At 35.1% G+C, this 11914-nt stretch overlaps 1 protein-coding gene across 1 annotated transcript; it reads right to left on the bottom strand.

The window, feature by feature from the left end:
• Nucleotides 1–5745: 5745 nt before the first annotated feature.
• LOC145781241 (uncharacterized) lies at nt 5746–10134 on the bottom strand. Its single transcript, XM_082593019.1, has 2 exons — nt 9450–10134; nt 5746–5851 (listed from the first exon to the last, which is right to left on the bottom strand). The coding sequence occupies exons 1-2, from the start codon at nt 10121–10123 to the stop codon at nt 5746–5748; spliced, it is 780 nt and encodes a 259-aa protein (XP_082449145.1). The 5' UTR covers nt 10124–10134.
• Nucleotides 10135–11914: the final 1780 nt, after the last annotated feature.

Raw genomic sequence — 11914 nt, 5'->3', positions numbered from 1 at the left:
ATTGAGATTTATTCTCAAAAGGTTGGCTGACCACCGAATGCCCACGGTGACGTACGTGACGTTGGCTCTTCGTTAGTTCAACGTTGTGTTAACAACCTATTTATTATAATGACGTTTGTTGAAATAAAAATTTATAAAAGCTTCAATTCACAGAATTGTAATGGGTACTTTTCATTATGTAAGATTATTTCACCCGGAATATCAAAATAAACAATCGGTGACTGGAGGTTGATTTTCAACTGAATGCCCACGACGACAAATGCGACGTTGGCCCACCATTGCCTTAGCATTGTGTCAACAATCAAGTTTTGCACAATATATATTTGGTAAAAAAAATGTTTTATGTGGTTTATATCACCAAATTACAACATGCTGTACCCTTTTTTAGTGATTCTTTGTTCAGTTAAAGAAATAATGTTAGTTGGCAAATGGTTGTTTTGCGACGAAAAGCCAACCGCGACGTTCGCGACCGTTGGCCAACGATCAGCCGACATTGTTTGCTGTGCGGGTAAGAATAGTTAATTTTACTTTTACATAATTAAAAATGAAATGTACCACAACTCTGGATCAACACACAAATGATCGTGGAGTTATGAAAAATTCAGTTTACAAGCATTTAGAGAAACACAATGCTCGCTGTTCTGTTGTGAGTAGTCAGGTAGTGCTTACGCCGGGAAGATCGCTCCTTCTCAACTGTAGCCTACATGTCATGAATGGCATGACATACATAGTTTCAATATGTGCTTTGTGCAAAAAGGCATATTGCATTTGGAGCGACGATCAGAAACTTTGCCGAGATTATTTCTTTTTTTGAAATAACCCGTTCCTCTGATGTCGTCTACACATAATGGTACAACGCTTTGTGGATAACTGTGGTTGATAATTCGGTTGTGATTAGCCCTGTTTTTCTTTTCAGAAGTAGCAAAGTGTAAATACTAAACTAAAGTAACGAATCATTCCTAGTAGCCAAAGTTTGCTTTTCATGTTTTGAACGCGTGGAATCTTCGTAAAAACTGGTCAACTTCACTTGCCGAGATTGTGCAATGACGCAACAAAAACTGCCTGGGATTTAGATAAAACGATAAATTGCACTATGAGTCCCATTGCGTTTAGTTCTAAGTTTAAATGTGTGATTGATGACTTGACTCGCGGTTGACTGCGGCCACTGTGTATACAATAGCAGAAGCGATGAGTCATTTCGAGGCCGATTGCCAAAATATAGGAATTTAGACAAAATTTCTGAACAACCTGTGACAAAATGCTTATTGTGAACCACATAATGTTCCAAAAATAACCAAATTAGGTTTAAACGATGCTCAAATGATAAAAAGTAAAAGTCAAGAAATATCAGCGCTTTAGGAAAATTCCTTCTATATAAAATTTCAAAACTAGTGAAGGGCGGGACCATCAGGTCCCGGCTGATAACAGGTCGAGCTATATCTTAGGCTATATATCTAATGCAGCCTATGTTTTAGTGAAAATCAGTGATAAACTTACATTTGTTTGCCAACTGTGCTCTTTTACAGTTACTTTTTGCAGTTTTAGAATTGAAACTTATCATTTAAATGCCCAGATTGCAATACCACATGCAATAGTTTCTAAAATCGATGATAATGCATTTTACATTCATTGAAAAATATCAATGCATCTCATAAATTATAATAATTATATAAAGTCTATAAACAGGTGAGACTTCGAAACATCATGGTAAGATTGATTTGCCCAAATAACTTGACATTTTTGCCCAAATTTGCGACATTTTTTTTTCAACGGGGGAGCAACCGCCCCCCCTGCCCCCCCATCTCCTACGGCTATGGCTGATGGTCGTAAAGGGAACACGTCTTGATGCGTTTAGCTCATAGCAAAGAGCAAGGCAGGCAAAGAAAACCCCACAAAGAAATCCTACCACGGGCAAAGCCATTTCAAGCGCAACGCACCAGGCCTTGCACGACTCACAAAATAGATAGGCTATAACTTGACGACATGAAACAATGACAAAAAACAAATGAATCAAACTAGCAAAAAACAACATCATCATCTTGCGGAAATTCAATTATACCCAGGGAAGTTATGTCTTAAAGATATCAAGCGTGCTTTGATAAAAGTTGCGTTGATAAAGCGATAATTTTAGACCCTTGTCAGCTAAACTCGCCACTTCCACACCGATCCAACGTTGGCTAACGTTGAATTAATGCAAAAATGACAGTCATCGCCAGCTGGGATGTAGTAGTGGTATGTCCCAGTAATATGATAAATTTGGGTTACCGTATGTTTTACACGTTAAACCATATTAAAGTGACAAAAAATATCCAATTTGGCATATTACGTTAAAAAAATAGATAAACAATCAGACAATAGCATGACGATCCAGTCCAAAATATTGAAATAAAACAACTGGTTGGAGCACATTGCCACCGCTTCACCGAAAGATGGAGATTGGTCAAAAAGGATGGAAAAACTTCTGCAGACTCTGTAGAACTTCTGTGGACAAAAAACACAAGAACCAGAAGGCCAGTTGGAGCACTTACAACCTTACTATTTTGCTAATAAATCTACACACATTGGCTAATCATTGCTGGGCAATAAAAAAAATATGTATATATATTAGTATGTTTGGTGCATGATGTAATACTTAGATGGGATTATTTCAAGGAAAATTTAGCTTGTTTATTTTTGATTTAAAACCTTTTACAGTTTTACATTCATTTCTTATAGTAGTTGGAAGCTTGTTCCAAACTGTTGGCCCCATGTACCGTATTGATTGTTTGCAAGTGTTAATTCTGCAATATATCGGAATATAAGGAGAATTACTTCTTGTTGTTAGGCTACTTGATTGTTTACACATAAGTATATCATTGAATGTTGTGGGAAGCAGCTTTTTTGAATATTTAAACATGAAAGTTGCAATCTCTGTAGTTTTCATGTGGTTAATTGATTTTAAATTATTGAGTTCCATTACACCTTTTACGCTTTCTCTGCGGTCAATGTCAAATACAGTACGAAGAAAGTTATTGCATGTACGTTGTAGCTTTTGCAATGTAGTTTTGTTTTCATGACACCACGTTGAGATACAATATAATATCTGACTCTCAACTAGAGAATGGTAAATGGAGAGAAGTGCTTGTTTGTTTAGGAAAGGCTTAATTTGTTTTGTCACGCAGAGTGTTGATCTTATTTTTTGAAGCAAGATTTCCATATGAGATTTCCATGACAAATGCTCGTTTACAATTATTCCCAGAAACTTTATTGAGGCAACTTGTTCTTTGTTGCTTTTTCGAATATTCAAGGGTGGGTGGTATGATAGTGTCTTGCTTCCTTGACTTGAAAATAATATATGTTTGGTTTTGGTGACATTTAGAGACAATCGATTTGTTGATAGCCATTGATCTATGCATACAAGCTCTTGATTTGCCGTATCATATACCGTGGAAACGGTTTTATTTTTATATATAATGGTGGTGTCATCTGCAAACATAATTGCAGTTCCGTGTTGAAGGCAGTTAGGAAAGTCATTTACATAAATCAGGAATAGAAGAGGGCCTAAGATAGACCCTTGTGGGACACCCAAAGATATGTTGTTAACATTAGAAGATAGTGTGCCATTGAAAATCACTCTTTGTTTTCTATTACTCAGGTAACTCATGAACCAATCATAGGCCACGCCTCTTATTCCGAAATGATATAATTTAGCTAGCAATATTTTATGGTCAATGGTGTCAAACGCTTTAGATAAATCAAGAAAGATTCCTAATGCAAGGTGGTTGTCATTGAGTATACTAGTGATACTATCTATTAGCCTTGAAGCAGCATGGCTTGTGGAATGATTTTTTCTGAAACCAAATTGATTGTTATAGAAAAATTTATGTCTAATTAAAAACGAGTATAATCTGTTGTACATGAGTCTTTCTAATATCTTTGAAAAAACAGGTAGTAGGCTGACTGGTCTGTAGTTGTTTGAATCTTTGCAGCTACCCTTTTTAAAGATAGGTATCACCTTCCCCAACTTAAATGAATTTATGAATTTTCCACTCGTTAAAGATAAGTTAAATATATGAGTTAAAGCATGCAGTATGTTGTTTGGGGTTGACTTTACAACTATGGATGGTATTTCATCGATGCCACTGCTAGTTTTTGCTGGCATAGCATGAATAATATTGTTTATTTCATTTAAAGTAGTTTGATAAATATAAATTGTGTCAGAGCATGGAGAATCAAGATATGTTGAAAATATTGTATTTGATTTGGTAATTTTTTTTGTAAGGGAATGGGCAACACAGGAAAAGTGATCATTGAAGTGATTTGCAATAGTTAATCTGTCAGTGACTGTACTATCATTTATTTTGATGCCATGGTTAGTCTTAGACTGGGATTTACCTAATAGATTGTTGATTGTTTGCCAAGTAGCTTTCATATTAAACTTTTGCTTTTCAAATTTAGATTTATAAAATTTCTTCTTTTTTTGCTGAACTGTATGGAAGTATAAGTTTCTTGCATAGGTGTAGTTCTGTTTGGAGTGAATAGTTTTATTTGATATGTACTTTTTAAACAAACGCTCTTTTCTTGGTAATAGATGTAGTAGTTCTTTATCAAACCAAGAATTTTTCTTTTTTAAAGGTGTTTTTTGCAAAGGAAAATGCTTATTAAATTGACTGGTATATTCTCCTATGCAAGGCCGGATTTAGACCGTGAGAGGCCCTAGGCTATTCCATTTGTGAGGCCCCTCCCTATTTTGAGCTCCGAAATTCTCTCTAAACAACATCACATGTCATTGCTTAATGTTAAAAATATGAGTGTATTAAACTCTTCGTTCTTTTAATTTTCCACATTCATGGGTGCAAATTTTTAATTAAAAGAATAAAAATTTAGTTAAAGCAGTTTTGCTTTTAATTTTAATTTTTCTGATCAAACAACCGTTACAATAATTGTAAAGTTTATTTACGAGCAGTGGCGTAGCCAGGAATTTTGAAAGGTTTTTTTTTTTGACGACGTATTCGCCTAAAACGACACCCAGCAGTGGGGTTCTGGAGGCCTCTCCCAGAAAATTTTGAAAAATTACTTGGAATTTGGTGCATTCTGAGAGCATTTTCAATAAAAATGTGGGTATGAATATTCCTGTGAAATGATACCGTCCGGTGGCATAGCAAAAGGATAAGATCATGTTTTCTTCGGCATTTTTTGGAAATAAAGCTAAGTCTCTATGTTTTCTTGTTGCTAATTCCTGGCTGATATATTTGAATGTTTGGTATTGGCAAAACTCGCTCTTTTAATGCAGTTTCGTTTAAAATTAGGCAAGCTTTGTTTTAGAGACATAAAGAGACTGAAAGCATCATTCCCAATATCGTAACGTCGCACGCGTGCCAAAAGAGGGGTTGAAACCCCCAACCTCCCCCCTGGCTACGCCAATGTTTACGAGGACATAAGAAATAGTTACAGCAATCAAATAGAGTAGCCTAAGACTAGACTATCAAATTTCTTTTTCTAGCTTTTGTCAAAGCAAAATCATGCAACTTAAGACATTGTCGATCTCAGTTTATTTTTAATGCTTTTGAGCCTTGAGAAAGATCTCTCTCCTGAGCAGTTAGTGATCATTAAGCTTAGAAACAGTCTTCCTTGCACATAGAAGTTTATCAGTTAGTTTCGGGACTTGGGTCAACATCTTCCGGATACGCTTCCTTTAAAAGTTTTAAACTTTGATTGTCCATTTTCAGTTTTAGTCAAAACTCTGGTGGGCTAAGGTTATCACTATCATGCAGATTGCAGAGCATTGCACGCTTGAGGCAAAGCTCCATATTCTTCCTGCAAATCATCTAAATCTTCTTCGTTAACAACAGAAGGAAAGTTGATGCTGCCACTCTCAAAATTTAAAAAAAACACTAGATTCTCCAAGAAAACCATTAAATTATTTCATATTGTTTTTTGCAGAGAAGACTGCGGCACTTTAACATAGAAGCTTCCAGCAGAAAGCGAGCAATAATTGCCTCTATTATGATGCAAACGAGTAACGACGTAATAATGACTGTTTGCAACTTGTGTATAGAATTTTCTACTCTGAAAAGCTTGATATATATACTATAGGTAGCCTACTTTAGGTAGGGTTTAAACTTGTCAAGTTTTTAAAAGAATTACAAACTTTGAAATCGAATTTCGAGGCCCCTGGACGTTGAGGCCCTAGGCTTCAGCCTGCCTAGCCTATTGGTAAATCCGGCCCTGCTCCTATGAATGACTCATAAGCTTCATCAGCATCAGTTTGATTTAAGCAACAAGTGATGTCCATATTTTCCAGAGCATTTGAGAAATTCTGTATGTTTGAGAGATTAAATGATCTGGTATATTGATGACATGTAACTGAGGGTTTTCCAATGTTAGTACAATACATAACTGGGAAGTGGTCCGAGATGGCATTAATTAGAATTCCACAGCGAGTTTCATTACCTGTTTGCACATTGGACCATATTTGATCTAAGACTGTTGCACTGGTGTCAGTTATTCTGGTAGGTTTATTAATTAGTGGGTAAAAAGAATTTGAAAACATCAAGTCTGTAAAATTGCCTACATTGATGTTTTCATAATCCAATAGATTATAATTAAAATCTCCCATTATATAGCATTGTTTTGATGTACCTATGTTATTAATGCACTCACTAAGCAGATCAAGAAATTCCAAATTTGACTTAGCTTCCAATACAGGTGCTCGATAAATGCTACCACAGGTCACTTGTTTACCACCAACAAAAATATCAATAAAAATAGACTCAAATACTTTTTCTTTCATAATGGTTAGGTCATCACGCTTGGTATACATAATATCACTTTTTAAGTATATTCCTACTCCTCCACCGCGACTGTTTTTTTGAGCATTTGATATGAATGTATAGCCCGGTAGGTTTAAGTAAGGACCTTTTGAATTAGGCTGAATCCATGTTTCGACTACAGAAATTAAATCAGGACTGATGTTTATAGACATCAGCAGGGCCTCAAGTTTGGTGAAATTTTTTACATTAACAATAGATCGAGCATTGATGCATAATGAAGAGAACACTGGCCCCAGTGAGCAGTCCATTTTTAGTTTGTTGACAGTTGTTGAGTCTACATATGTTTCAGATATGTTAGGCATAAAAAGGTCATCTATGTCATTGTTATTTGTGTAAGATGTGCTAGCAAACATATCATTCAAATGATCAGGCTTGAAGGTAAGATTTGTTGATACACTGTGGCTTTCAATCAGTGTAATTAATTCGGTGTTGGATAGATGGACAAAAGGGGGATTCCAGTCACTGCACAAGGTACATGTCCAATTTTGTATGTCATGATAATTTGCACTTTTTTTACAACATTTGACATGAACTTCAATGGGACAAGTTAAACACTTAATATATTTTTGATTTTTTCTGATTGTTTTTATACAATAGTTACATTTTGGTTTTATTATCATGTATAAACAAGGAATTGAAAAACAAAAAGGTATAAGATAGGGTTGGTTTAAAGCTAAGCTTAAAAGATAGCTAAGCTAAGGTTTAAGAGAATGCATAAAGTAAAAAGGTTCCTGAGTTTGGTTTTATTGTCATTGGTAAATATCATATGATTTGTTTAGCTTCAAAATGATAATTGAAAACTGCATAACGTTATAGCCTAACAAAATAGATTAAGATGCCTCATGGTGGTTGTCATAGCCTTGCCTCTATCCATCCTTTTCAACCACGCATTTTCGAATGGCATATTTCCAGATGTTCTCAAAATTGCTAAAGTCATTCCAATTTATAAATCTGGAAGCAAACTCGAAACAAATAATTATAGACCAATTTCTCTACTCTCATGCTTTTCAAAGATTCTAGAAAAGTTAATGTTCAAACGTTTGACGTCGTTTATAAATAAGCATTCGATCTTAACGCCTACTCAGTATGGCTTTCGTGCCAACCATTCAACAAGTCATGCTGCTTTAGACATTATTACCTCCTCATGCGAGCAAATGCAGAACAATGAATTGACTGGACTTGTTTTACTAGATCTTAAAAAAGCCTTTGACACAGTTCATCATGAAAAACTCTTGCATAAACTTGATCATTATGGAATTCGAGGAGTTGCCAATGCCTTACTTACTTCCTACTTGAAAAATCGTAAACAATTTGTGTCTATTGGTCAAGAAAATTCTACATTAAAAGAAATAAAATTTAGTGTCCCTCAAGGGTCCATATTAGGACCGCTTCTCTTTTTACTTTATATAAATGATATATCTAACTGTGTTTCTTCTGTTCCTAGATTATTTGCTGATGACACTTGTCTTGTTATTAAAGCCGATAATTTATTAAGTCTTCAAAATTTAATTAATCTTGAACTGAAAGGAATCAAACGTTGGATCACAGCCAATTCACTTACGATAAATGCTTCTAAGTTTAACTTTTTAATAATTGCACCCAAGACCAACCAAAAATCAACTAATGTTGAAGTATTTTACGGCAATACCCAACTAAAAAGTGTTCACACTGCTAAATACCTTGGTATCTTAATTGACAAAAATCTATCTTTTCTTCCTCATATTGATGCTCTATCTTCCAAACTCTCCAAATCTGTTGGCATACTCTCTAAATTAAAACATTGTTTATCTACCAAAGCTATGCTTCAGATTTACTATTCTCTTGTGCATCCTTACCTAATATACGGACTGACAATTTGGGGGTCGTCATACAAAACACATATTGGAAAGCTTGGTGTTTTGCAAAATAAGGCAGTCAAAGCTGTTGTGAAAGGCAAATGGGCTGACCATGTTACACCCTTTTATAAACAACTAAATATCCTAAAGTTAAAAGATCTGTACAACTTTGAAATTGCTAAGTTTATGTATCAGTTTAGTTTTAATTTATTACCCGACACTTTTCAAAACTACTTTAAAAAATGTAACCAAATTCACAACTTTTCTACTCGAAACTCGACCAACCTAGATTACTATTATTATCGATACACAACCACAAAACTACAACGCTCAATAAAATACTCTGGCGCAAAAATTTGGAATAATATATCAGATGAAATTCGCAAATCCTCATTCACAACTTTTAAAAGAATGTACAAAAAGAAAATTATTGACTCATATTAAACAAATGCTAAATTAACCTACTAATCAGTTTTTTGATTTCTTATCTTCTTGGACAGCTTCACCGTTTTTTATGTATTATTATCTCTTTGTCTCAATTATTCAATTATAATTATCATTGATGAGTTAAGGGTGGCTGCTTGACTTGAAGACCTTGAACGGTTACTTCGCAGCCTCCTGCTGCTGTGATGCTACCATCATTTTTTACTCGTTTTTTTATTGTAAACTTTTCAACAGTTTTACTGTACATTGTGTTTTGATTTATTGTACATATTTTTCGCAGCGGCCAATAAACAAACAAACTTTCAAACTTTCATGGTTAAAAATTTTTGCAATATCTGAAAAATCGTCTATCACTTGCCTTTTGTTATTCCAGAAGCACCACACTGTTCCTTTGGATGTCCAGACGTCCTTGAAACCAAAAGCATCTCTCGCTTGACGAAGTAATGACAGACGTCGTTTGGTCAAGGACTCTGTGATCGATAGTTTAGGACCATCAGAATCAGTTTTTAATTTGCTTTTTGAATAAAAAATTTCGTCCCTTGTCATCCTTCTAACAAATTTAATAATTATTGGTTTGTTGAGTTTTTTAGATGGCAAGGGGTGGCATGCGTCTATGTCACTCACAGTAAGGCAGTTAGTTGGTTTAACTACTTGATTAATTTTATTTACCACATATTTCGAGTAATCTACATTACTTCCCTTGTTTGGGGCGTCAGTACATCCATGAAGTATGAGGCAATTGCTTCGCCCATACTGCTCCAGGTCATCTAGCTTGCGCTCTGTCCTGTATACGGAGCGTTGGAGTTCCCAAACTTGCTCTTGAAGAGCATAAACTTGTTTGGATAGCTCCGTCAGCTCCAAGTGTTGGGCCTGCTGAAGTCCATCTGTAAAAGATGAAGACACAGCAACAGCAGGGGGTGCAGCAGTGGTTTGTACAATAGCATACTTTTGCTCATACCTTTTTTGACTTTTCATAATCTCTGCCATTCCTTTTAGTATCTCATCCATCTTTGCCTTGTCCTCAGTAGTCATGTTGCAGTTCAATATATTTTTGTTTTTAGCTTTGGATTATTTTGTATGATATTATCAGTAAAAATACAGGAACCTATACAATGTCTGCTACTCCAGCATTCCCTGAAACTTGTATTCAAATAGAATCTGGGTAAAAAAAGGATTTTCGGATGGATTTATTATTGCAATAGAGGCACAAGTCTACGAATTAATTAATTTAAGTAGCAAGATACTAACTGATTAGAATTAAGGTTAAAAATAAAACAACAAAGTGAAATGGAAAAATAGGCTAGGAATTAATTTAAAACTCGATAAAGCTAAATTTAGGTTAAACAATGAACATATAGCAATTACTGTAGTATACAATTAACACGACATAAATAATTACAGTTTTATATGATTCCTTTCTTGTGAAATGTTTTTCCTTTTCTTCGGGGAAAGGATAGGGATACCAAGCCCGGACTAGAATTAGAATCCCAGGGTTTGATTGGGGTAGAAATAGTTAACTAGGATAGGGGTAGGGATAAAAAAAGGGGGGGTTTTCAGAACAACTCACTTTTTCTTTAAATTCTTTCTTTTCTTGACTGAGATTTGGAACTAAGCATCCAGTAATTCGCAGTCGCACGACAGAACGGTGATCTTTTATGTTTTCTTTGTAGCCTTTTCTTTATTTATTTCAGCACTTTTGCAATAACAACTAAATCATCTGGCTCACTTACTAATCTCTTTTCTTCTTGTGTCTTTCTCATACGAAAGATTTATTCTTGTCAGTATAAAGTATGACTTTTAATTTTTACTTTAAAATACAATGATTGATTTGTGGAAGGGAAGCAATGAGAGTTCTCATGCTGAGTTTCACGAAGCATTGGAAGCAACATTTTCATTATTTTTTGTAGTCTAGCGTAGTCTAGTAATAGTGCTTGCTGTTTGATGTTAATTTGCATTGTGATATCATCTTGCCACATTATTTTGCAATTTGCGGCTTCAGGGTTAATCGTGAAGCTTAAAGTGCCTCTGACAGGTAAATAAATTCGCTAAATTTACGTAAGATACCAAAAAGATGACACTAACAAACTTCCCTGACCAACAAATCGTAAAAAATATCAACAGGCTACTAAGTTACACGCTTGCAAACTTTCGTTGACATCGGCGAATCTGGCACTCATTCAATTGCGAAAATAAAAACGGCAACACTGCTGTGACGTCACAGTAAGCGGGAAGGATACATTCTTTCTCTGTGATGACTTGGTAAAGTATGGTACGGCTACTGCAAAACGTGAATGTGTGGGGCTCTGTTGGTCTAAAGCATGTGCAAATTAAGAATTACCGAAATGAAAAAGTGAACTTATTATTACTATCAGGTTTCGATCAAATAGGTTGAGTTTACTTTTATCAAACAGCATCTCAATTCAATTAAAATTGCAGTTTCATAGGGCTACAATTTTCATACTTTTTTATTTGTCCTAATCTGGCTATAGCCATTTGCAGTGTAACAACAGTATTTCACAAATAGTACCTTTAATTTATGATTGAGGCAATGCCTACAAATTGCTGTTTATGTGACATTGTCAGTGACAAAGACCGTGTGCTTTCTTTTCCCACTTTCCCACAAAACAAGGTACTGAAAAGAAAATGGTCAAAGTTTTCTTCAAGTGTTCGAAAGTGGGATGGGCCATACAAAACTAGTCGTATATGTTCACTTCACTGAAGATGATTTTGTTAATAGGCCTACCACTCAAGTAAAAATGCCTACAGGCATATGTTGGAGTGTATACTACAAGGTGATGCTCTCGGAAGCAACAATCGGATTGT

The sequence above is a fragment of the Aplidium turbinatum genome, chromosome 12, assembly GCF_918807975.1.
Source record: "Aplidium turbinatum chromosome 12, kaAplTurb1.1, whole genome shotgun sequence".
NCBI lineage: Eukaryota > Metazoa > Chordata > Ascidiacea > Aplousobranchia > Polyclinidae > Aplidium > Aplidium turbinatum.
Note: the sequence above shows the minus strand (reverse complement) of the source record. Positions and strands in the feature narration are given on the sequence as shown.

Coding starts and splice junctions, on each gene's coding strand:
- LOC145781241 (XM_082593019.1), bottom strand. CDS start 10,123: ATGACTACTGAGGACAAGGCAAAGATGGATGAGATACTAAAAGGAATG. Junction 5,852..9,449: donor TGCTTCTGGAATAACAAAAG/GCAAGTGATAGA, acceptor AAATTTTGAGAG/TGGCAGCATCAACTTTCCTT.